Source organism: Amblyomma maculatum, chromosome 1, assembly GCF_055883805.1.
Source record: "Amblyomma maculatum isolate TAMU_Amacu chromosome 1, ASM5588380v1, whole genome shotgun sequence".
NCBI classification, from domain to species: Eukaryota; Metazoa; Arthropoda; class Arachnida; order Ixodida; family Ixodidae; genus Amblyomma; species Amblyomma maculatum.
Window position 1 is genome coordinate 473,706,950 of NC_139344.1, and position 26,722 is coordinate 473,733,671.

Genomic DNA, 26,722 nt, shown 5'->3' on the forward strand with positions numbered 1-26,722 from the left:
TGGCGAGTGCCAAATAAACTTTGCTTTTCACCCTCCACGCTCATTGTGTCTGGCTGACCTGACTATACAACTAGATTGTCATTAACTCGAGTTAATCCTCTGGCCCACTCTGCATGCTTCCTATCTCTTAAAGGGGCACAGTGACGTGCGTAAGGCCGTTAATTCCAGCCAACCTCTAAGTTCTTTGCACCGTGCTGATGTCAGTGAAAAAAGAATTACAAAAATAGGCGCACGGAAACAAGAGTTATTCGGTTTATAAAATTCTAAATACAAGAGAAAAAAAACAGTGCGTCTGAGCTGGTGCGAGAGGGAGCCCCTCTCTCATTTCGCTCGCCCAGCGCTCAATTTGGGTGGAACCTATGAGAAACTCAGCTTTCTGCTAACATATCGAAAGCTATCCACCGTAGTTGCCTGTCCAACCCAACCCGCAGCCGCACTTTTTGACAGCGTCGTAGAAGCAAAGTCACAGTGTCGTTACCGCGGTAACGACGCTGCGAAGCTTAGCTGTGAGGACCGGCTTCTTCGTCTGCTCAAAGCTAGCCTAGCCCACCAAACGCTGCTCCCAACCATCTTTGCCATCTAAGTGTATGTAGTGCCCACATAGCGTTCAATGCTAACAATAAATGTTTTCCAATCTAAATGCGGGGATGTCAACAAGGTGGACCGGACGGTCAGCAAATGTGCGTCGCCGTTTTGGTGTTCCGCCAGCGTCCATCGCTGCTACTGTCATGGATCACTCGAGCGGTACTTGTGTGAAAGTTCGAGAATGAGTGCGAAAGGCAAAGACTGGGAAATGCCGTACACGAGCTAAGGCAAAGCCTACCCTGTACCTGTATACAGGGTAGGGAAGCGAGCGTGCTTCATGAGCGATTTCGACACAACTAGTGCCATCTATGGAGCGTCGGCAGAAACGATCAACCACATGATTTTGGTCTGTCCAGCAATTTTGCCAACCTCCAAGATCCGAACGTTGTCAGCTGCCTTGGGATTTGAGAAGCCTGTAAGAGTTACCTTTGTGCTCGTGACCGTAGAGCCTGGACAACGAATGGCAGACATCTTTCTTTCTTTTTTCTTTTTTTTTTTTAATTTTTGGCTTCGCCGCGCCAGAAGGCAGCGGCGACCCGCTACGAAGGGCAAAGCCACCATATCATCATCACAACCAGCAGACGCTCCATCGCGCTTGTTGACAACACCGCATTTACTAGAGTTTACAGTCCCCATCTTTACAAGCACTCCATGAACACACGTGGAGTTAAAACACCTTTTATTTGTTTTCTGCAGAGTAATATGAAGAACATTCGAATGCAAAATCTAAAGTGTGTGCCCAACCAATCAGCGAAACATCGCCCAAGCAAGAAGGAAACGTCATACCTGTTAACGAACTCCGCCGTCGTGTGTCACTCACATCAGTGCCAAAACGCTGATTATTGAAGTGGATTAAAATATTAGGCACTACGATTTCGCCATTATGATTGGGCTTTGGGGCCTCAAGAAGGTGTAAAGAACTATAGAGGCCGGCTGGAATTAGTGGTCAGGCAAACGCTGCGGCGCCCCTTTAATGTTACACCTGCCCCTTTTCATTCCATAGCCCTCTGCATTGCTTTCAACTTAAGCAGAGCCCTTTTCATTAACCTCCATGTTTCAGCCCCATAGGTAAGTACAGGTAAGATGCAACTATTATATACTTTCCTCTTGAGCAGTACCAGTAAGCTGCTAGTCATAATGTGCGAGTACCTTCCAAATGTGCTACATCCCAATCTTATTCTCCTAGTTATTTCCTTTTCATGGTCCGGAGCTGCAGTTACTACCTGTCCAAAGTAAACATATTCGCCTACCACTTCCAGTGCTTCGTTACCTATTGTAAACTGCTGTTCCTTCTCGAGGCTGTTGAACATTACCTTAGTCTTCTGCATATTGATTTTCAAGCCTACCTTCCTGCTTTTCCTGTTAGGCAATCAATCATTCTTTGCAGTTCATTCCCTCGGCTTAAGCATGTAAATTTGGACAGGTGTCATGTGATGACTTCAATGTCCTCAAAAGAAATGGCGGAATTTGTCAACAGACTCCTTATGGCAGGTGCGTGGCATGCTTGAAAGTTCTCTCCTTACTAGCTGTGATAGACGCCGCGCCAATGCACGCCCGGCTCATCGGGGTTAAGTGAAAGGTGATGACATTCAGTCTAAAATGTTCAGACAAAAAAAAAAGATGTCCCATATCCCAAGATCATCGACCTGGTGCAGATGCTGAGTGGGCCAAAAGATGCCGATGGCCAGCAAGGTTAAGCTGAGACTTGCCTTGCATAACAAGTCTGTGAAAAACTAATGGCGAGGAGCAGAACGGCAATTCATTGCCCTACGACTCAACCAGCGGCAATGGGGCAGGAAACCTGAGCGAGTCCTAAGGCTGGAACAATAGCGCGACATTTATGGCACAGTGAGTGGTTGCAGTAGTGTGCGGTTTGACTTTGAGGCAACAAAAAGGGAAGCGAGGTGACCAAGTAAGACCCCCAAATGAGGCTGAAAAAAAGTCTGTTGAAACAGCAGTGGGTCAAGGGAGCCGCTAGGCTTATGTAGTTTTGTCCAGGCTGCTGTCACCTGTCTATCTCTTATGCCCAAGACTCCGGACCTCCGGCCTTCTTGAGACCCCTGAATTGTCTTTAGCTTTCACGATAAAGACGACACTGCCCTTCCTGTACGCAACCTCCATAAAGTCAAGCACTTGAGTGACTTTCTACGGCCACAACCGACCTAAGATGGTGAGCAGACCATCCTTCCTTCAGGCGGCCACAGCTTACGAATAAATGCATCTTTCTAAACAGTCAGTTGTGGTGCTGATTGGTCTGCTGCTCATCCCGGCATGATCACTAGTTGATCACCAGGTACTAAATTGTGACCCTGCGCTACAGCTGTCCCAATCCAAGGGTCAGCATTCATCCACACTTGCACGCCTTACTGCCCTCATAACCCTGCAAGTAACATCTGACAGCACTCATTCATCAGGGCCCCGCTCACCCGCACAGTTCCTGCTGGGCATTGAGCTCAAAGTGCAGTCGGGCCAGTCGCTCCTGCTGTTCACGCACATGCTCCATCTTCTCAAAGGTGCAGTCCTTGCCTGCGCATACAGGAACCACATGAGGCAAACATTATTTACAACTTGCCACACTCAACTCGTTTTTCAGAATAAGCTAATAAACGTTTTCAATCTTCGTGATTATCCTTTCTTGTGTGAACCTATAAAATAGAGAAGCTAAATCGCATAAGCAATATATCACACTTCGCCCACATGGTGGTATTTCAAAGCACATATCCATGCTGTTAGAATCCCCACTGGATATTACTACCCATGAGGACAAAGTATGGACGCCAATGGTTGCATTTCCACTTCTATTACTGCTTAATAAACTAACTGATGCAAATACATATATATAGAACATTGAATACGCTAATCTCCTTGACATATTTCTTTGCAAAGCTTCCCTTTCGTAGTATGTATTCATTATGCAGGCCATGTGTAAAACTGATTTTTGTAGAATAAGTGTTCTACAAGCGTGGTTTGGTTGCTATTATTGTTTTCATGTGTTTTTTATAAGCGAACTGTTTTTCGTGCATACATGCATGTCAGCTTTAAGCATCAACTTCTTGTACTTCTTTTTATTTGCTATTGTGATAGAAGTGTCTCACATGTCACTACTCACTTGCTGTAAAGGGGGCTGGAACATTGTGAAGCTTTCTATGCTTTTATTCCCCTCCCCCCCCCTTTTCCATCAACATATGACGATGGAAATAAAACATTATTATTATCATTACAGTAACTAATTAGAGCTCCAAAGTGTGAAGCCCAAGTGTAACCACTTGGGTTTCATTACTATGCCAATTAAAACCCGAGTGCCAAATGCTCTCACGTCCCACTTCCATAATATTGAAGCTACTAGAGCTAGCAGACTCGTGCTCAGCACACCAGGCTACAGTCAAAACACGATTTAATCCTTTCACTGTCACAAATGTACCACTACGTTTTCGCACTCCCCCCCACAGTGTCACCGACGTACTGGTAAGTTCTCTATCGTGCCTTTAAAACTTCGCGCCTGAGCGCGAAGCTGGCGCACTTGGACAGGCTGCGCCATCTGTCAAATCTTTCTACAAGTTCGTATTTTCGACCCGCATTGTGTTGGCACGTATATACTGAAGAGTATGGAGCGACCGTGCCCATCCCCGCCACCTCCTTTACTGGGGGGCGCGGTCGCCCTGTGCGCACTACTCTATCGCACTAAGCGATCATGAGGCGCGCGCGTTTCGTAGCGCAGGTGTGCGGTTACGGGTTCAAGGGTTGTTCTGCCATTTGTCGCAGGTTTGCAGGTTTTTATTTTTATTCTGTTGGCGCATCTCCTACGACGCACGCGTCACTTTCAGGGGCTCGCGCCGTTGCCTCTGCTATAGGTCGACACATGACTCGATCGCTGCTTTTGCTCTCTCTTGCCGCGCTCTTGCTTGCGGCTAGCAGCAGCAAAGGAGGTTGTTTTAGCCTCTTTCCATTTCCCTCTGTCATCCTGATTTCACAACGTGCCAATTGTCTCCGTTGTGCAGATCACCGAAAGTGCGCCCTCCGTGCCCTCCGTGCACACGGCGATTACTTTCGGATGGCTGACAATGCGGAGCCTTCGACTGCGGACTGAAGCGATGGCTCTTTAGATTATAATACGAGTCAAGCTCGGATTCGGTTTCTCAAGAAGTATCAAGCAGTTTTTTTCTTATATTGTTGACGGTCAGTGAGAGTATCAGTGACCGTGGTCGGACATTTCTGTCGACGATTGTAGCCGAAGTTTTTGAAGCCTCAGCCACACATCAAAAATTGAGCTCCCGCCATCACCTGCAGACCAATGGGTTGACTGAGCAGTTCCACCTCATGCTTTCTCACATGCTGTCTATGTACGTCGACCACGACCACCAAAACTGGGATGTAATACTTCATTTTGTTATGTTCGCCTACAATACGGCTGTACAGCGGACCACAGGTTACACCCCTTTTTTTTGCTAGTTTATGGCCGTTCTCCTGTTACCCTTCTTGATGCCACTTTCCTTTCTACACATGCCAGTTCCTCATCCTTTCTTCCTGACCAGTTCATTTCCCAAGTGGCCAGATCTCGCCGGCTTGCTTGCATCAACACTGAAGGTAGCCAGGAAGACCGCGAGTGCCGCTATGATGCAACCCACCGCCGTTCCGTCCTGGTGACGAGGCGTTACTTTGAACACCATTACGCACTCCTAGCCTTTGTGACAAGTTTCAGCATCGTTACATTGGTCGTTACTCAGTTCTTGCAAAAATCTCCCTGGTCAACTATCGCGTCTCCCCTGTTTACCCTCCTCCAAACAGTCGTTACTGTAGCACTGAAGTTGTCCACGTTTCACGTATGAAGCCTTTTATTCGGCGCAATGCTGCGGACTAATTGCGGCCAGGCTGGCCGCTTCAACTGCGTGGCCGAAATAGTGTGAGCACTGTGTGGCACTTCATCTTTCACACAGGTGAACATGCTGCTTCATCTTCATCCTGCTCTCTCTTGTAGATACCCATCGTCATCGCGGAGAGTGGTTCTCTACAGAGTGCGACCAGGGCTTCAGGTCTCCAATAAAACCTGATCCACCAAGACCGACCTTCGCGTTACCTTAGAATATTATCCACATTTATTTAATTTATAATCAGGCTGATTATGATGATGATGTTAATTAACAACACCTACAAAACACTGAAATTCACATAGTACAGGCCAGCCGTGAATCTCGCTCTCCACCTGCGTGCACGTAACACTCCCGAGCATGCCTCTGCCAGCAAATTACTACCGCACGAGTTATCACACCACAGCTCCTTTCGGATGGTGTCCTTCTCCGCCCGGTACAGGTCCACTGACACTTTTTCCTCGGAAGTCTTCTTCCATTCCTCCGTCTCGACCAGCTGTACCTGAATCCGGATCTTCTGCTGTGCTGCTCAGTCCAGCTCCGACGCTTTTGTGGCCAACGATACTGTCGGGAGCCGGTACCTCTGCCGTAGAGTTCGTGTCTGGTGCGTCCATCTCGTCGTTCAGCTGGCGAAAATTATGTGTATGAGTGTCTGACGGGCCACGTTAGACTCGGAGAGACGGAACAGGCAGTTCTCGAATGCCGCCTTCGCCACTGCTTCCCGGGCTGTGAATGACGACCATCCAATGTCGCCCTGGATGGCTTCGATACGGACGTGTTTGGGTGTCCCGAGTGCCATTGGGCCGGCCTCCCTCTGGCGCCTCTCCAAGAATCCTCTCGTACCCGCCGAGAGACAGAGCACTGCATTGGCGTAGGTCAGGCCCGGGACCGCCACCATCTTCCAGAGTGCCCTTGTGACTTCGCAACGGTTACAGGTCCACAAGGCCCGTTGACCTAACATGCCTCTCGTGCAAGCGGCCTTTGCCCTGAGGAACCTCTCATGTGCCGTTAAATAATCTGCTCCCGCACTCAATCTGCCAAGGTACTTGGTCACGTTGGTTTGTGACACTGTGTTGCCCTGGAGATCCCACACACGATCTGGTTGATGGTTGTGAGGCCTCCACACCATAGCCACACACTTGGTTGAGCTAAAGTGCAGACCAAGCCATCTCATTTCCACGCCACATATGTCCAGCAACCGCTGCAACTCCTCGGGGGATCTTGCCAACAGTACGAAATCGTCGGCGTATACTAAAGCTGGGATCTGGTGAACTACCTGCGCTGCTTCCTTGCTGTGCTCCAAGGTGTAACCACATCCCGACTCTGCTAGCCTCTGTGTCACCCCATTCACATACAGCATGAACAGCTGTGGGGAGAGCGGGCATCCTTGCCGCAGGCCTTGATGCACCCCGTGGGCGCCGTCACCACATTGTTCCACTCCACCACTGCTGATGGTGCTGCATAAATGGCCTAGAGGAGTTTGATATCTTGTGCCACCAGCCCCATTTCCTGAAGCATGATCCACGGGAGGTCCCATTTTACACAGTCATACGCCTTTGCTATGTCCAAAAATGCCACATAAAGGGGCGAACTGCACCTCGTAGCCATTTCTATACACTGTGTAAGGACGAATAGATTGTCCACAATCTGGCGACCGATGGGGAAACTCATTTGCAGCTCGCCCAGGACTCCTTGTTTCTCTGTCCACCTCTGGAGCCTGGCCTTGATGACCTGCACTGCCACCCTGTACAGTAATGGGGTGACAACGATGGGTCTGTAGTTAGCCAAATCCCTCCTGTTCCCCACATCCTTGCACAGCGGTTTCACCTTCACGATCTTCCAGTCATATGAAATGTCTACTTCTGTTAGCACCAGTGCCAGCAGCTCCCACAGGCGAGCCTGGACCAGAGGTCCCAAAGCCCTCACCATGTTCATGGGCATCCCGCCACATCCTGGGGCTGTTCCCGCATCTACCCTCTTCATGGCTCGCTCCTTCTCCTTATCAGTTGGGGCCTGGCGAAGCCCAGCCTCTTCTGTGTCTGCCAGTGTGCCCTTGAACAGAGGACCCTGATCGTGCTCAGTGGGAGCTGTCATGCCCTGTGCCTGTAGGGGGATCTGCAGCCATTCCTCCAACAAAGGAATGCTGTTGTCACCGCACAGTTCCTCTGCAACCGGGGCTCTCCGCAGTATCAGCTGGGTAATGTTCTTTCGGCCCCTTTGGACATGCTACCAAAACCATTGAGGAGCCTGCTGACCAGCCTCTTTAAACATGCGCATGAACTTGGCATTGATCCTGCGTATCTTCTGTTGGACCAGTTGCGCAGCTACCTGCTTCTAGTCCCAATATGACTCCCAAGCCTGTGCCACATCTTTCATCTCCCCATCCTTGATTATCTGCCTGTGGAGCCTGCATGCCTCCTGTCTGCGTATAATAGCTGCTGCCACTTCCGCATCCCACCATGGCTTTGCACAGTGCTTTCTTCTTTTACCTGGGTACTTTCTGAGCATCCCCATGCACTCTTCTACGAATTCAGCGTAAGAGTCCATGAGATGCAATCTATTCTCCAGGTTGTCCGCCAGCTCCTGCAGTTCTTGATCACTGGGCCGTCTTGCGCTGCTCTGTTGCATAGTCCTTCGCTTCTTGCCCCGGCCAAAGACCAATCGCAACTGATTGTGGTCACTGGCAAGGTTCCCTGTGCCATCCTCCTCAATGATCATCTTTTCTAATTTAGTATACAGGCCCTCTATCATGCGACAGTAGTCTATACACTACTACCGGTCCCGTACTGCCCATGTCACCGTCCTCTCACACTTCTGTGAGAGGTTCACTATGATAAGGTGACCCTGTCGTGCCAGCTCCTGCAAGAGCCGCCGACTTGCATCTGTGCGACCATCCAGATCATCCAAGCGAACATTAAAGACACCCATCAAAAGCCCCTCGTGGTTCTGAGCGAAGAATTTCACATCTGCAGCCAAGCAACTACACATTTCAGTGTTCTTTGCTGTTTAGCCACCAGTCCACAGATACACAATCGCGAGTGCCACAGGTTGTCCCAAAATATATCCTGTCATCCACATGTGTTCGCTACAGTGCAGTCGCACTCACACCCATTGTTGAGTCACGCCCCACAAACACCCAATTCCTCCTTCTTGTCTTTCGTGCCTGGCTCGGTTGCAGCCCTCCCACACAAATCGTGGGCCATGCAGGGGGGTTGCTTCTTCCCTGAGGTGAGTCTCTACCACTGCAAATGCTGCTATGTCCAGTTGGTGCATTTGTTCCTGGAGCTCTCCCCACTTCTGCTCTTTGCGACCCCACTGCATGCTCAGGAAGCACACGGTCACCGGAGATTGATGGGTCCCACATGACCCCTTGCTTGGGTCTCGCGACTCGCAGTGTTGCCGGCGACGACCCGTGTCGCCCTTGCCCGCGGAATATTCTGCTCGCTGCTGAAAACCCACCATCTGCATGATTGCCTGACCCAGAGCTTTTTTTTTTTTTAATTTGAACATACTGCAGCCTCGATGAGGCTATGGCAGGAGTGGGCAAACAAAGAAAAGTGTATCAAGAAAATGCAAACATATAAAACACAGAAAAAAAAAAATAAAAATGGCACTAGGAAGCAATAACGTGTATCAAGAAAAGACAAACGTATAAAACCAAAAGAATAAAATAAAAAATGGCACTACGAAGCAATGGCTGTCAAAAATTCTTCAATTGGTAGCGAGCGGACGTTTCCAGGCAGCGAATTCCAGAGTTCAATGGTCAGAGGAAAGACGCTGTGTTTGAATGTCCCAGTGCGGGAAAAGAAAGGGATGAGATTCAGGCTATGGGAACTTCTAGTTATGGAAGGCTGGCTAATGTTCAAATAATTATTTAGTGATGGAAGGCGCTGAGAGTGAACTAGTATGTGCAAAAACTTCAAACATTCTATTTGACGGCGAGATGATAGGGCTGCGAGACCTAAATCTGAATAATGAGAAGAAGGGGAAAAATCTCGGCCGTAGTTGTGGAAGATGAAGCGTACCGATTTTTTCTGAACTGATTCTAATTTTTTGATATCGGATTTCGTATAAGGGTTCCATACTATACAGCCGCAATCAAGAATGGGGTGGATAAGTGTTTTATATGTGAGCAGTTTGGTATCTTTTGGGGCTTTACGCAGTGTACGATGGAGGTATCCGTGACATTTAAAAGCTTTGTTACATATGATGTCAATGTGTTTGGACCATGAGATGTCATGAGAGAAATGAAGGCTGAGGTATTTATATTCCGTGACTCGTTCTAAATCCTGAACGTGAAAACTGCACATGAAATGTGAAGGAGATGGGCGTCTAGAAAATGACATGAAAACGGTTTTAGAGAAATTAATATTCATTTGCCATTCCTTGCACCATCTACAAAAATTTGCAAATGAGTCTAAGTATTTTATGGTCAAGTGGTGTATTAACGTCGTGATATAAAATGCAGTCATCAGCGTAAAGACGAATTTTTACAGACACACAACATGGAAGGTCGTTAATATATAATAAGAAAAGAAGCGGGCCTAAAACGGAACCTTGCGGAACACCGGATGAAACACTAACAGGAGTAGAAATAGACGAGTTAAAGTGCACAGACTGGGAACGCTGATTTAAGAAACTGGATATCCAACCAACCAGGGAAGGGTTTTTTAGAACAGAGTTAAGTTTGTGTAGGAGTTTAGGGTGTGGGACAGTGTCGAAAGCTTTGGATAAATCAACAAAAATGCTGTCGACCTGTCTACCTAGATCTAATGACTGAGAAATGTCGTGCGCAAATTCAATTAGTTGGGTAGTGGTGCTCAGGCCTTGACGGAAACCATGCTGGTAAATGTTAGGACATTGTGGGTTTCAAGAAATTCAATATGTTTGAAAATAACATGTTCGAGTAACTTGCATGAATGGGCTGTTAAGGAGATAGATCTGTAGTTCTGCAGTAGTTGAGTACTACTGGATTTGTACAATGGAATTACCTTGGCAAGCTTCCAGGAGTGGGGAACAGTGCTGGTGGATAATTATTTACGGAAGATTGTGGTAAGATATCGGCTTGCCCAAAGTGAGTAGCGCACAAAGAAGGAGTTAGGTATGTCATCTGGGCCACAGCTCTTTTTAGTATCTAATTGGAGGATCATATTGAGAACACCTGTACCAGAGATGACGACACCTTTGATGGGAGGGTAAGAGTCACAGCTAAAAGAAGGAACGACAGAGTTATCCCAGTGTGAATACAGAATGAAAATAGGAATTAAATGCAGAAGCAATTGTCAGTGAATCTGAAACAGAAAAGCCCTTAACTATAAAACTGTTGCAAGTATTGTTACTGGGTAGTATCGATTTCCAGGATTTGTGAGGGTTCGTTTTCATTAATTTTGGCAATGTAACAGAGCATTAAAAATCCTTGGCAGACTTTAAACTGACGCGTAGTTCCTCCTTGGCATCATTGAACTCTGCAATTTTGACAGGATTGCCATTTCTTTTCGACTTATGCAATCTTGCAACACGACACAATAAATGCAGTAAGTTTCTTGCTAGCCATGGTAAATCTTTATTTTTCTTTTTTGTTTTCAGCGGAACAAAGCGATTAATACATGCTTTAACAATATGTTCAAAAAGCCCCACAACAGCATCAACATCACTGGTCAGAGATAATTCCCCAAACATTTCAAAGGATTCACTTAATGTGTCAATTACTCCACCATCATTGGCGTGGCTGAAGTCACGAAAACTGCTGTACTCGAACCGAGATCTAGGAGCAGTGCAGCTGATTGAGAATAATACAGCCTTACGGTCCGATATGCAGTCAATAATACAGCACTGAAAACCATTCTCGAATAGATTAGAGCTGAGAAAAACTAGATCTAGGACTGCAGCTTGCCTGGTGTTCGCATGAACAATTTGTTTGAGGCCAAGTGATAAGGAAAGGTGTAGCAATTTTCTTGACAAAGAGACATCATGGCCGGTATTGCTAAGAGAAGGCCAGTGAATACCTGGCACATTAAAATCTCCCATAAGTATTATATTTGTTGGATTCAAATCGTGCAAAAGTTTACTTAGAAGAAATAATTATCATCAGAGCCAGGAGGCCGATAAAACACTCCAATAAATATGAATGTGTTTTCCAAATAAATTTTACACAAAAGTAATTCGATTTCATATGGAAATTCAAGGACAGAAAACTTCAAGTGTGACTGTATATAGAGGGCGACACCACCGCCTCTACCATTCGGTCTGTCAGCTCTCAGCAACGTGAATCCGCTTAACGCAACTTCAGAGTCGTATATGTTACCATGTAACCAAGTTTCAGTGACACCAATAATGTGAGGGGAATAAGCGTTAAGGTCGGTAAATTTATAAAGCAGGCTTCTAGCATTTAAATTTAGCACACGGAAGTTATTGCTGTGATGAGGTAGTCAAGGCAATGTGGCTAGTGCATTAGTAGCATTACTTAGTGACGCATTACGAGATGCTTTCTCCAGTGTATTAGAAGAACTGTTCCAGTTATACCGAACTTTATCAATAAATACATGATCAAACCGTATTCGGACCGTGCAGCCATTTCTTCTGAAACTTTCAATCGCTTCCCAAAGCTTTTTGCGGATATTGCGGACACATATTGAAAAATCCTCCGATATACAGTAATCGGATTCCTTAAGCTTGTGGCCATTTTTTAACACTGAAGTTTTCTCCCGAAAGTCTAGAAGCTTCATAATCACGGGACGTGGACGGTCATGTGAAGGCCTTCCAAGACGATGGCACCTCTCTATTTGAGGGCAGCTCATGTTGAGTTCTTCCTCAAACCATTTTGCTATGTCAGAGGAGAGACGTTCATTATTTTCATCAGAGGATTCGGGCAGACCATGTAATAATAAGTTGTTCCTACGTGCACGGTTTTCCAACTCATCGTCTTTATTTGAAAGACAGTGAAGTTCGAAACTTAGACGTGCAAATTCACTGTTGAGACTGCCACTGTCGGTGGCGGGCTTTTGTGACGAGGACTCCAGAGCAGCCACGCATGATTCAATTGTCTCGAAACGTGCATTAATAGATTCATGAAAATATTTAATTTCTGCAATATCCTGAGCTAACTTTCGCTGTCCATTCAAAAGCTCAGCAAACATATCAGACACCGACGGTTGACCGGTAGCAGCTTCCGAATTAGAAGGGCTCACATTACTTTGAGAGCGAGTAACCATCCCTGATGGCGGAGAACCAGGATTACTTTCAACATCCCCGCACCTCAGAAGTCTACTAATACAAGCCGCAATTTGCGAGTACAGCAAAACATAAGTAAAGCACTTGCGAAAGTGGTGTGGGCAAGGGAACAGCAGTAGAAATCGATCATCGGAGCGAATACAAGGGGCATTCTGAAGATAGCATACCTACGTAAGAAACAGGCAGCAGCGAGTAAGCATGATGCTCGCACTGCTGCCACCTCGCCCACTGATGAAGGAACAGTCCGGCACGCAATTTATAGGCAGGTTCTCTGACGTCCCGTGACCGAGCTTGATGAGGTATGAATGACGTAGAGTGACGGCCACTTTGCACGGATTGCATACACGTGTGGTGACAGGCAGGTCAAGACTATGATCCGTAAGACAGATAGGACAATCCGTATAGTGGACAGCTTATTAATTCGTGAACATCGGCGATGGCGGCGAGTGCACACGAGCTGTGACGTAAGGAGCCATGAATGAAGCATAGTCGAAGTGGCAACAAAAGAGGAAGGCGATCTGCGTAAGAAACAGGCAGCGAGTAAGCATGATGCTTGCACTGCTGCCACCTTGCCCACTTCCATGATTGGTGCTGCTGGGTTCAGTTTCATCCATCTTTTGCGGAGGCGCAGTCCTAAGAAAGCACACAATCATTGCCCTAAGCGTTCCCCCAACTCTTCGGCCCCCTTGGCTCCATAGCTGAAGCCATGGAGTCGCCCATGAAACAGCCATGTGGGGTTAATAAACACGCAGTTGGATCGCAGTTCTGAACAGGCCTGCCGGACTCCTTCCTTCCAGGCTCTCCAAGCACTCTGTTTGCGATCCTGTTCATCTGGCCCCTCTGCGGTGTGACTTCACTCTCTCCTGCCATGCTGAGAAAGAACGCTTAACTTCTGGGTCACCTCCTCCCCCTTCATCTGCAATGTCTCTGAGGCCTGCATGGATGATCACTAAGGCCTCCGAGGCACTCCACACTTCTGCCTCTTTCTCAACCGCTTCAATTGTATCCATGAGCGTCGCTTCTCTCTGTGTGCGGAACTGCACCCCCTTATTCTATCCCGCCTCGCGGAGCACTATGCGTTTAATCTTGCCTGCATTTTCAACCCCAAACACAAAAGCATGGCGATCCTTCCACAGAGCACTGGTTTCGGCTGCCTGCAGCAGACTGCGATCCACTGGGGACGGAGTCTCCTCAGCTGCCCTCAATGCCTGCTGTTTCCTTCACTGTTTCTTGCTTATTTTCAGCTGCCAACCTTGGTCCCCTGTGGACTGGTCGATCTGTGCCTCTCCATCTGGTGCTTGGCTTTGCGCCTCACTCGACTCCGCACCTTCAGTGTTGACTGGCTTTTCTTTGGCCTCATTGGTGTCTGAAGCCTCCGCGCTAGTCTCTCTAAGACCTGGTGCCCGGTCGATCCTGAGTGCCGATGGCTGGCCTAGGACTTTACTCCTTAGAAAAGCCACTTCTTCCTGCAAGGCCTCTCGTTGCTGTTGCTCTGCCTGCAGCTCGTGCTCCAGGTTCTCCCGCTCTATCTTCCATGCTGCCATCTCCGCCTCGAGCCGGACGGTCAGATTGCTTATTGCCAGACTCCACTCCTCCGTGCCCTGAGCTACTCGCATGGTAGAATCCTCTCTGACCATGGTGCCTGCCTCCACCCAGGTATCCAGCGCAGCCAGTCGGACACAGATAGCACAGGTGAAGGGTTCCCCATCTGCTGCAGCGGCCAGGTCTTCCCCCCCCCCCCCCCCCCCCCAAAGGGATTTCGTCTAAAAAAACCCCCCTGCCACAGGACTCACACTTCACATCCGGGTTTTCCGCTTTCATTTTTCTGTTTTTGCCTCCTTTGCCCGTCATGTCTGCCGCCACAGATGACGTGTACTACACACTACTCTCTCTTAAAAAATAAAAAATAACACATTTCACAGCATTATCGCATCGGATCCGGATTGGAGAGGCGCGGGATGGTCGGGAATTGAGCTGCCCTCGAAAGTGCCACTACACTAGGCTAGGCCTAAGCGCCTTAGTCTCGCCTCACGATCTAACCTGCTGACAATCCGACGCGATAAGCCCTGTGTCTGCCCACGATTATGCGCTGCGCTTACCCCTTGTAGGCTGCCACTCTCCGGCGTGACCACCTACGAGCGCATCCTAAGCGGATGAATAAATCGAATCAAACAAAACAAACAAAACACGTCCATCGCCGGAGAGTGGCATCCTAAGCGGATGAATAAATCGAATCAAACAAACTAACAAAACACGTCCATCCATGTTGCTGCCAGGCCTGCACGTGTTGTTTACCTTGTTTTTGGTTGGAGCTTTGCATTTTCCATCATGGCAAACAAAACCTCCCAAACAGCTAGCCAGATCAAGTTTGATCAGTGTGAATGAACGACACTGCACAGGGACATGAAAGACAGGTAGACAAAGGCACGCTCTGATCTTTCTCTTAGTGCCTGTCCCTGTGGTTCCAGCCCACTGCCCTTAACGTGAAATGGCCTACAAACAGGTAATCTGCCTAGTAGGACAAAGCAGAACGAAAAACGCTGTCATTTTCCTCCTTCTCCATTACATTTTGCGTTGCAATCCTGACATAGAATGTGCAAGGCAACAAACAAGATACTCACCAAAGGCCTGCAGCTTTCCCGAGTGGAAGTCATGCAGCAGCTGCAGCAGGCCCTGCTCCATCTGGCGCACATCCGTGACGTCTGTGAGAAATGAGTGCTGCTCGCAGGGGGCCCCAGCACCGCGGACATCGCTTTCGGCAGGACCACCACCCCCCACTGACGGGCACAGGAAGGTGCACAGTGCCAGGCAGGCAGGTGGGTAGGAACAGAGGGTGCAGCAGCAGTCAGAGGAAGACACAACTTTCTCGCTTTCTGCCCCACAAGTACTGTGCGAGGCCCGCGCCTGGTGTAACTGAGGGGTGCCAACATGGCTCTCAATCATTGCGGGTGTTCTCCATCATGAGAAGAATGCAACACACAGGCTACGGAGGTCATAACAAATATTTTGATCAACTCAAATTAAATCAAAACATGGCAACCCTTTTTTTTGAAGCTCAATGAAACACACAGAATAAGAGTTCTTATTTCAGCATTCCATTCGCATTGAAAACCAACAGCACATTCTCCCATCACGACAGTTCTTGCAACATGCTAATACACATGCCGACAAAAAGTGATACACAAGTGAACACTGAGCTTTCCTCTGACCTAATCAAACTTGAAACAAAGTGCATGTGCCAGCACACTGCATGACGCACAAGCATATTGCGGCCAGTGCGCAAAAGCGTCAGAAGTTGCATGCACTGACATGGTGCATAGCGCATGGAAACATTATGGTTACTCAAAGCCAAATCATGGCAGCTTTTTGCATTGGTCAGCAAAGCTGATTTAAATGTCAAAAGCGCCTGCATGCACAAACCATTCGTGGACAACATCAAGACTTGGCTTGAAAGTTCTTCATGCCACATAGAGGCCAAGCAAGTTCGTGCCTGTAATTGCAATGACAACAAGAACAAATCCTCAAGCGACCTTGCAGAATGCTAAAAACGAGAGAGGACTTGGTTCAGTTGGCCAAATTTGCACAACATGGGCCAAGTGTTAACAGAAATCGAACCGCGCGAAGAGAGAATGCTGGAAGAACGACGGCGCGCCGAGCTAACAGCCCCAAACTACCGGCACAGCTGTGTTTGCTTTGCATGCTCGACTGAGATGGCGTGGACACACAACGTACAGCCTCACCATGATCTCGGAGCAATAACTCTCAGAATTTTCAGCGATCAATGCGTTCGTCTCCAAATTTGGCGCTGGCACTCAGCATCTGAGGGGACAATACGTAACTCCGCTCCCGTATACATACCTTTGCCGTTCCTGGGAGCGCGACGCGGGGTGGGCTTGAACTCCATCTTGGGCCGTAGCGATTTGGTCTCCTCGCCTGCGGACGTCTCGGACATGACCCGCGCCAGCGGAGACTTCGACGGCTGTCGCGACAGCTCGAACGCGCTCTCACCGCGGGGAAATGGATCGCCGCCGTTGCTCGAGCTGGCGGCTGCACTCGGCGGCGCTAGCAGGAAGCTATTGGCGGCCGAGCTCGGGTGGCTCAGAGGCGGCAAGTGTGCCGAGGACGCTGTAGTCGACGCCGCTGACGCAGCCGCGGCCGACGCAGCCGACGTCGTCGGTACTGCTGCAGGAGCCACCACTACTTCTGGAGTGGCTTCTTCCGACTCAGCAGGGGCCATGGCAGGGGCGACGGGGGTCGTCTCGCCGCCGCCGCCGCTATTACACGCCGCGGCAACGTCCGCAGTAGCGTTGCCGTCCATCGCCAGTCGGAGGTAGCCGGCCTTACTAGTGCTCTCTTTGAGGCGCAACATTAATGATGGGCTTTTCACTCTCCCCGCTACAGGAATGTCATTACACACGCGTAGAAAACGCGCACGCAGGAGGTGGAAAGGGGAAGCGAGCGCTTCCCGGCGAGAAAAACGAAAAAGCAACCAGCCTGACAGCACACGTCAGGTGAGATTGAGATGTACGGACATGTGTACGGATGAGAATGATTCAGCCGCACCAACGTCAAAACACCACACACTGCTTGTCAGAAGAGCAGGCAAAGCAGGCGCGGCAAGGGCAGCGTCGTAGAGAATGATATTGTTTTCTTTGGCCGCTAAGGGCAGCGTAAGCCCAGCTATTCATTGCCATGATCATCATCATTCGAAAGGAGTAGCAGTTACATGTTCGTTACTGCTGTCACTAACCAGTTTTATAATGTTTGATTATTAGTTTCGAACATTGAAATAGTTTATTTGGTTATTTTTGTGAATAAATTACTGATTGGCACTGTTAGTGGTATATGCCCAATGTGACTGCTGTCGCTCGTTCGCATGGCAGTAGCGCAGTAGGCATCATCCGTAAACATTCTCTGCACATGGCAACACACCTGGAGCACATGGCATGGAGCACATGGCAACACACCTAATGAAGGAGTCCAGGGAGATATGGGCTGGGCATCATTTGAGGTTAGAGAGGCAATTAGCAAACTAAAATATGATCAGAGACTAACCGAAATGGAGGAATCAAGGTGGGCAAGGAAAATGTACAAGCACCTCTTCATGAAAAGCCTGAATACGAAATGGACTAACAGAACCCGAAAGCTCAGATTTAAGTACCTAGAGTTTGGAGATACACCGCAGCAAAACAGCAGCATTGAAAAGCAGGTAAAGGAGGCAGAAAGGAAAATGTGGGAGGAAAGAATGCAAGGAAAATCAGCATTGGGTATGTATAGAACTCGAAAACAGGATATAGAGAAAGAAAGTTTATTCGACAACTCACGAGGGAGCTCATTGCTGTTTGAGGCTAGGACAGGGGCCCTCAGAACAAAAACGTACAGGAAAAAATTTCAGGAAGTAGATATATTATGCGCGGCGTGCGGAACTGAGGAGGAAACAACGGAACATGTTGTTCTAAGGTGCCAAAAACTTCGTCCTGCCCTTCCCGCGGAAAAAGCGGCAGATCTGGAGAGAGCGCTGGGATTTGCTGGGGAAGATGGACGAATGGATGAGGAACGCGTTCTGATAACAAAAGAGAGGTTAGAGGATTGGTGGAAAAAGTCAAGAGAATAAAGAGAGTAAAAAAAGGGAGGGGGGCAGATACGGGCGAATTAGAAGCTAAAAATGGGGAAGAGATAAATATATTTCTTTTAATTTTTTGGCTAGGCGGCGCAAGCTGCCGCCCGATTCAAAGGGCAGAGCCGCTATCATCCATCCATCATCCATCCATCTCTGTCTGCTGTGAGTAGAGCTGCATGGTGCGCGGCTGCGCGGCCAAAAAATTCGTGCTGGAAGCTTTTGCAGTTTGTGAATCTGACAACAGCAAGCTTGGCAGAATTCATCGCTCAAGCCAGCGCTGCTCAAGCTCAGAGAAGAGTACGACATGTCTTCCGACAAGGAGATGAATGGCGGCGATGGCAAGACAGCTTCTGCCGACAACAGCGCGGCGTTGGACATCTGTGCGGTTGTTTCCGAACAGGAGAAGCAACTGGCGACATCGGCAGCGGTCGAGTTTCAAGCTGGAAAGTACGCAGCATGCCTTGAAACTCTGGACAAGCTGCACGTGCTGAGGCCGACAGACGGCAAAGTGGCCCACAACCGCGCAGTGGCACGCTACTATGCTGCTGGAACAAAGTCATCGACTAGTATGGAGGAGTTTACTCGTGAACTTCATGAAGCATCGTCGCATTTGCACGTTAACTTCTCCAACCCAGACTCGCTGGACGACATCGATCAGTGCATCCCTTTCTTTAATTACGCGGTGGCCCTCTTCCACGCACACCAGTACCGTCGAGCTTTGGCAGTGCTGGACCGCTTATTTCAGTTCATCGAGCCCATGGACGAGGCGGTGGCGAAGAAAATGTGTTTCTTGCACATCGAGCTTTGCCTATGCCTTAGGCAGCCTGAGAAGGCGCTGGGTATTGTTGCGTACCTCGAGAACCTGCTTTTCGGTAGCAAAGGCCCCGCGCCGGCGGAGTCTTCGTCGGCGATTCCGCAGAAGTCTCCTGAAAAGGAGCCCTCGCCACCCAAGGGCGTGTCGGACGCCGACCGCGGCCGCCTGCAACTGTACAAGACGCGCTGCCTCATCATGATGCGCTCGGTTAAGGCCAGCAAGCGCGAGATCAAGGGCCTGGTCAGTTCGTCGGTAGGCGGCAGCAACCAGACCGTGTTCCTGCGCAGCCAGCTGGAGTTCCTGCGCTGCAACTACCGAAAGGCCGTCAAAGTGCTGTGCACGGCGCAGGTAGATTGTGACTCCCGCACCACGGCCATGTACCACAACAACATCGGCTGCGTGCACTTCTGCACGGGCAAGCCACATCTGGGCAGCTACAACTTCGAGAAGGCGCTCAAGCTATTCATTGAGAGCGGCGAGAGGAGCGTGCTCGACGGCCGCGTCTACTTTGAGCTGCTGTACAACCTTGGCCTGCAGAACCTGTACTGCGGAAAGTATGCGTCCGCCTTCGACCGGCTCGTGGAGGCGGTGCGCATGCAGCCGGCCAACGCGCGGCTCTGGCTGCGCATCGCCGAGTGCTGCGTCAACCGGCACAAGTCCGACAACTCAACTGACTTCCAGCTCAAGGACCGCAAGCGGTACATGGTGCGAGGAACAGCGGGCACAGGCCCGCACCGCAAGATCGTGCTGGCGCCCAGCATCGGCACCGATCGATACGTGCCCGTCGGCTCCGATCATTCGGCCGCCATGCCCGTGCCGACGCTCGAGTTCGCCGCGCTCTGTCTACGCAACGTACTGCAACTGCTGCCGCCCGAAAGGCCCACTGAGCCGGACGACGCCGAGCCCGTGCTGCCGGCTGACGACGCCGCGGTGCGCAACTCTGCGCTGACCCTGGCCGCCTATGTGGCACTCTGCCTGGGAGACCCGCTCGTGGCGCTGGACTACGCAGAGGAACTGCTTGCACAGCCCCGAGTCTCGGGTGTGCACAGCTTCCTGGCCCATCAGTACGCCGCCGAGGCGCTGCTGCTGCTGGACCGAGTTGGGGATGCTACCGACCACCTCAACCCGGACCAGATCAAAGACCTCTCGTATGGCTTCCCCGAAAACGATGATTCCTCATTAGGCAAAGAAGATACGGCCGGTAGTAAGGCGCTACCTTCTGAAGAGAATGGCAAGGCCTACAGGAAGCCATGGTATCCAGCCAGTCCTTCCATGGCTAGAGTGGTCAGCCTTTACAACTTGGCAGTGGCATACACACTTAGAGGTGGCCTGGGTAAAGCCACAGAGACTCTGAGGTTGGTCAGTGTGCCAAAGGGGCCCGACCCTGAGATTCCGGTGCAAGCTCTCATGCTGGCAATCTATGTTCAGCTTCAGCAAGGTCATGCGGACTTAGCAAAGAACATCATCAAACAACACCTTCCCCAGTACAAGTGACTCAGGTGCACTTAAAGAACTGTGAAGTCAAAAAAGTATCCTGCACATAAAACTTCTTTTCTCTGTCTTTATTTGTGAAATATTAAACTCTGTAGTGCAGTGCCCGGAAGGCTACGGCTGTGAGGTGATATACAATACAATACAATCTTTATTCTGCAAAAAAGTATACTGATTACAATAACAGGCCTGCTGTCATCTGATGTCATCTGATGAGAAGAGAGGAGTCGCTGGAGAAAGATTTGATGTTGGGAAAGGTTGAGGGTCGCCGGAGAAGGGGTAGGCAGCGAACGCGATGGTTAGATGGCATCCTCGAGGCACTGCAGTTGAAATTATGTGATGTTAGGAAGATAGTGAGAGACCGGAAAGCGTGGCGTGACATGGTCAATAGGGTCACGAATAGTCGGACACGACTGAACGACTGAACTGGACAAAGCCTCAGAGCGTTTGACTGGCAGTGCATGGCAGTCAGGTTACTGAAAACTGCACAAAGCTGGTAACAAAAAAGTATAACAAAAATTATTTAAACATTTGAAGTTCTGATTGCTCGCTTGATCTCATGTCTTGTGCTTGCATCTAAGGTGGACGCTGGTAGCTTGTTAAATATGTCAGGAACATAATACTGACACGTTCTTTTTCCATGCTTGGTGGATGTTTTAGGGATTATGCAAGGTTCTTTGGATCTTAAGCAGTGGGCTGGGGTATATCGTGTCTTATTATCATCGTTCCAAAAATGCTTGATAACAATAGTTTCGACCATCAAGGAGCGGAAGTTTGGTAAATTCATCAGCTTAAAAACATCTGTATCTTTGTTTACACACAAGTCATATGCCATTGTTGACAATAAGGAATTCAAAATTGAATTAATTCTAGAAGTCCATCTAACAGTACAATGACCGTAAACAGACAAATCATAGCGAAGCACACTAAGCTAAAGCTCGAACAATAATTTTTCACACGGAGATTGGCATGGGATATCATACATTGTACAATACACAGGAAACTGCGCGCATCTTTTACATAGGTGAGACAAATGCGAGTTGCACAAAGGGTGACTGTCAAAAAGTAACCCCAGGTACTTCATTGATGAATCATATGTAACTGGATGGTGAGTGTGTATCGCAGTCTGATGTGTGAAGGAACAACAATTGCAATAGGAGAATGTTTTTCAACGGGTTATAAAAACATACCAGACTTGTTTTATTTGAGCTGATGCGGATTGAGTTAGCAGCGAACCAGTCCATAGCTTTGATTGCCTTGTTTTGCAGGAAGCTGATTGCATCAGAGTAGCTACTTGAACAGGATATTGCCACACTGCTGGCCACAATATAATAGCCATATCGTCGGCGTATTGATGTGAATATCTACCTAATGCATCGCTTAGATCATTCACGTAGATGTTAAAAAGCAAGGTACTTAATATTGAGCCTTGGGGAACTCCTGATTCAATGGACGAAAAAATTTATTTCCAACTTTTACACATTGTCTCCTATCCTGGAGAAAGTTAGTTAGCAGACTCAGGAAAGGCCCGCGAAAACCTAGTTGAGACAGTTTCTGTAACAGAAAGGCGTGACAAGCAATGTCAAATGCCTTAAAGGCATCCAGAAAGAGGGCACATGCTACCCGATTACAATCTAATGAAGAATTTAACTAACAGTGTTTGAGGGTCTTTCTCCTGCACAAATCTGTATTGGTGCGGTGATATTGCACTATGTTTACCTAGAAAACATGTCGTCGTAAGCACCACATGTTTCTCTAATATTTGTGCTATACTCGAGATTATCAAAATAGGTCTGTAGTTTTCAACATTATTGCGTGCACCTTGCTTATGAAGAGAAATTATGATTGCAGTTTTCATTTCGACTGGAATCTCACCCGCAGCCAAAATACTGTTTAATAGCGATGGCAACCCATACTTAATTGCTTCGAAGTTTCTTTTTAGTTCACTAACACAGATCTTATCGAAACCAGGTGATTTGTTCATCTGAATGTTACAAACGATGGATTTCAACTCCTCAAGCGAGAGTAAAGGAAGATACGCTAAGTCCAGCAAACTATCAAATAAAGTACATGAAAATGGCTGTTGTGTTTTTAATGGCAGGAATACCTGAAAAAAATTGGTTAAATAAGTTTGCCACTGTTTGGTCATCTGCAAGAAAATGCAGTGATATACTGTGTTTAGCAGTTATGATATTGCCCTAAGATTATTGGTAAACGACCAAGTTTTCTTCATGCCAAATCTAGCTTCTTGAAATTTCTTTCTAAAATAAGTGTGTTTAGCAAGTCTAATCATTGCATTCACCTTGTTTCTCATGCACTTATATTTCAAACGCAGCTCATTAGTTTGGCGAGCGTTTAGCTACAGTCCACAATAGGTCTTTTTCTTTAATACCTGCTAGGATTTCGCTGGTCATCCACTTCTGCATCAAGTTACATTGCCGAATTTTGATAATGCGTGTAGCTGCAAGCCTAAATGTATCGAAGAGAGCTACAAACTCGCGGTATATATATTCCGGTACCACAGTACATAAAAAGCTATCCCAGTCATATTCTTTGGCGAGTTTATCAAAAATCATTAGATCAGTTTTACTGATTAGTTTGGTGGAATTGCTGGCCTCTGGTAAAGTGTTTAGAGCCTTTATGAGCGAACAACAGACGAAGTAGTGATAAGAAAGCTTAATCTGTACAATGGCAGATTTGACTTCCAGATTATGGGCTCGAATATTTGCACGAACAATGCAAGAAGAAACAAGACGCTGAGAAAGGAATTCCTCACGAGTTGCTGCATGAATGGTTTCAATACCCCATTTGGTCGGCATATCTAAATACTCTGCAACTATTACTACTGTTGGACGTAATGCGTCTATGTTAATGTCACCGGTAAGGTAGATACATTCATCAGTTCCCAGGCGAGACAACGTAGAATCAAGTTCAGCCAGAAAAAGGCACCTGTTGCCACATGGGGGCGATATACAGAAAGCAAGACCATTGAAAGACTGGGGTTAGATAGGCGCAGCGTGATAGGTTCAGCGTGGTCGAAAAGGAAGTTTAGTTCGAACACTGACAAAGTATTTTTTATGAAAGTGGCTACTCCCATACCCTTTCCCTGTGGACGAAAGATAGAAAAGGACTGATAGCCCGGTAGCGTAAATTGAGATAATAAATCGGAAGAAATGTTTATTTCAGTGAGAACAATGACGTCAAATAGAAATGGAACAGAGGAAAGAATTCATTATTAATATAAACAGCACGAACACGAAGACAAAGGACAAGAGTCAGCGCTTGTACTGTGGCTTTCTTTTAACTTGTCCTTTGTCTTCGTGTTCGCGCTGTTTATATGAATAATGAATAAGTACCAACTCGCCCAAAAAAGTATCTTGGTAAGAGGAAAGAATGGCTACTAAATGGTCCCAATGCTTGCGAATACTTGGAACGTTTACGTGAGGAACATTAAAGGCATCTTGAATGTGGAAATGAAAACACTGAGGAGCTTCTGGGAAGGCACCACAGACCTTGAAAGAGTTACCATCCATTTCTAAACAATTATTTCAATGTCCAATATTCTGTTAATACGAATGAGTGGAGCACCAACATTCTTTCCCGCAAAAACCTTGCCATTTCTCGTCCATATGTACTTAAAAGACATTTCCTTCCCTTTCTTACGTGCCATCCAGAACAGCTCATGGTTGACTTTCATGAGATTGTCATTGAAAAACAACCGTGGAAAATCTTCCTGCTCTAGTTCTTGCAAGTCTTCCTGTGCACGAAACCATTGTTCTTTCGCTTCGGCTGTGCGCATCTGGACAAGAATAGGGGGAGCAGCACTGTGTCTACTGGGAAGCCGGTGGATAGCAGTGAGTTGAGCCTCTTTAAAGTCAGCTATCTGAAGTTTTTCTGCAAGATCACAGAGAAAAGAGTGTAGGTTCTCATTGGGTTTGCTGGGAAGCCCATAAATCTCGAAATTCATTCTCCGGCTATACTCTTCCATTTCATTCATCTGTTCATTCATGTTGTCAATCAGGTTTGACTGGGTCTGGACGGTGGAAGAAAGTGAATCAACCTTGGAGCGCAATTCCATGACTTCAGTCTGATTGGTTGTGACACTCTCAAATACGAACTCATATTTGGAGGAGAGAAATTCTATTGAATTTGTACTTCCGTTACTGCGCTCTAAATTTTTTTAACTGTATCCTTAAATGTGAGAAGCTCTCCTACCTTTATGGTGAGCATTTCTACATTAGATACTAGTCATTCTAGTTTGTCTTTTGCGGCAACTAATTGCTGTGCAAATGATTCTTTTGATGGCTGTGTCATGTCTCCTTGTTTACTTTTCCTCAGTCGACATGCTTGACACAGCCAGGTTTCACGTTTAACAGTGTTCATTTTTGTGTAGTGGCTTCCCCAGCTACTGTAGAGCATTGTTTTCCGAGGTGGAATCCTTCCTGGCAGGCTGAACATGTTAAAAACTTTTCATCCGATGGTAACGGTTCAGATTATTCAGCGCAATCAGAAGGCATTTCAGTGCATTCAGCGGCAAAGAGTTACTAGGGAAAGGAATTAACACTGGGACACTCATCTGCCAAAAGGCACAGGGTGGGTAGCTGGGAGGCGGGTTTGCCGCTGACTGCAAAGAAGCCAAGTAAAGCTGTGCCTTAAGTAGGCATTGACAGGCGTTTGGAGTACAGGCTAGACGATGTGCTGATGTGCGGGCAGTGGCTTGCGATGCTTGCAGCTTGCTTGCACTGGTGCAGGCCGGCCGATCTTGCGCAGGTCAGGTTTGCCTCGGCTTGCGCTTACACACTCTGTGTCCCAAAACGTTCGATGACCGCGTCATGCAGTACCTGCCAAAAGGCACGGGATGGTTAGCTGAAAGGTGGGTTTGCCGCTGACTGCCACACCTTATGACACACCTTTTATTGAAAGAATTCTGGTTCTTCCACCTTTCACACAATTGTCGCATTCTACAAACACAGCACCAAGTTAGAAACGAAGGTGTTCTTACCAGCCCACCACTGATTGCCCTGACATAGGAATTTAGCTGGCATATTGTGCTTGCATATGAATATTAGTAACTCAGGGGACCAACTGTAACGGATGATTAATGACCTGGACAAGAGAAGCAGCAAGGTAGGCCTAAGGATTAATATGCAGAAGAGTAAGGTAATGTTGAACAGGTTAGGAAAAGAACAGCAGATTAAATTAGGGACCAAAGCGCTGGAAATGATTGGTGAATATGCCTACTTAAGACACGTAATAATCGCAGGTCCAGACCACGAAAGGGAAATAACTAGGAGGATAAATTAAAAAGAAGCCCATTTGGAAGGTACTCGCTCATTACGCCTAAAAGCGTACAGGTATCATTCAAGAGGAAAGTGCATGACAGTTTCATATTACTGATACACACCCCTAGGGCTGAGACATGGAGGCTAACGAAAAGGATTCTACTTAAGTTGAGGACAACGCAGAGGGCTATGGAACAGGAAAGGTAGGCATAATGTTAAGAATGCAGAATGGGTCGGAGAAATAACTCGAATTGCTGACATTCTAGTCGAAATCAAGACAAAGAAATGGGCATGGGCAGGAAAAATAGTGCGAAGACAGGATAACCGGTGGTCTCTAAGAGTCTAAATGGATGCCAAGGGAAGGAAAGCGTAGCAGTGGGTGGCAGAAAATTAGGTGGATGAGGGTATATAATTTCGCAGGGGTGAAGTAGACGCAGCTAGCACAGGACCAGGTTAATTAGAGGAAAATGGGAGAGGTCTTTGCCTTGCAGTGGGTATATTCTGGCTAATGATGATGATGATGATGAATATTTAAAAGCAACATTTGTGCTGCTGTTCCCTGCAAAACCAGACGCTTCGGATGCCACTGCTCTCCTCTAGAGTTCTGAATATCAATTCATACTTTGCATTCATGAATCACATTAATCGTGAGCGATTTTTTGCTATTCCAACAGCTTGTTAGGATATCTGTTATGGGACATTGTTGGTATAAAATCAATAGTATGAATGCACTATGTAAATGGATTTGGATAAGGTCAGTTTATCTTCAATGTCTATTCAATAAATGCTGGTGTGATAAAAGATGTGCCAACTCATTGTGGATAATCGCAACCTA

At 47.6% G+C, this 26,722-nt stretch overlaps 2 protein-coding genes and 1 pseudogene across 2 annotated transcripts in view; 1 reads left to right on the forward strand and 2 right to left on the reverse strand.

Moving 5' to 3' along the window:
* LOC146209980 (uncharacterized) overlaps nt 1-17,221 on the reverse strand; it is a 32,577-nt gene extending 15,356 nt beyond the window's left edge. The window contains exons 1-3 of the mRNA XM_084606008.1: nt 16,539-17,221; nt 15,302-15,457; nt 3,012-3,111 (exon numbers count right to left, since the gene is read on the reverse strand). Of these exons, the coding sequence (XP_084462134.1) occupies nt 3,012-3,111; nt 15,302-15,457; nt 16,539-17,049 (767 nt within the window). The 5' untranslated portion in view covers nt 17,050-17,221. The remainder of the gene's footprint in view (nt 1-3,011; nt 3,112-15,301; nt 15,458-16,538) is intronic.
* On the reverse strand, nt 11,662-13,690 carry LOC146209981 (uncharacterized; annotated as a pseudogene).
* A 1,246-nt stretch (nt 17,222-18,467) lies between the features above and the next one.
* Nucleotides 18,468-20,922, forward strand: LOC146209982 (CCR4-NOT transcription complex subunit 10-like). Its single transcript, XM_084605830.1, has one exon. The coding sequence runs from the start codon at nt 18,605-18,607 to the stop codon at nt 20,606-20,608; it is 2,004 nt and encodes a 667-aa protein (XP_084461956.1). The 5' UTR covers nt 18,468-18,604; the 3' UTR covers nt 20,609-20,922.
* Nucleotides 20,923-26,722: the final 5,800 nt, after the last annotated feature.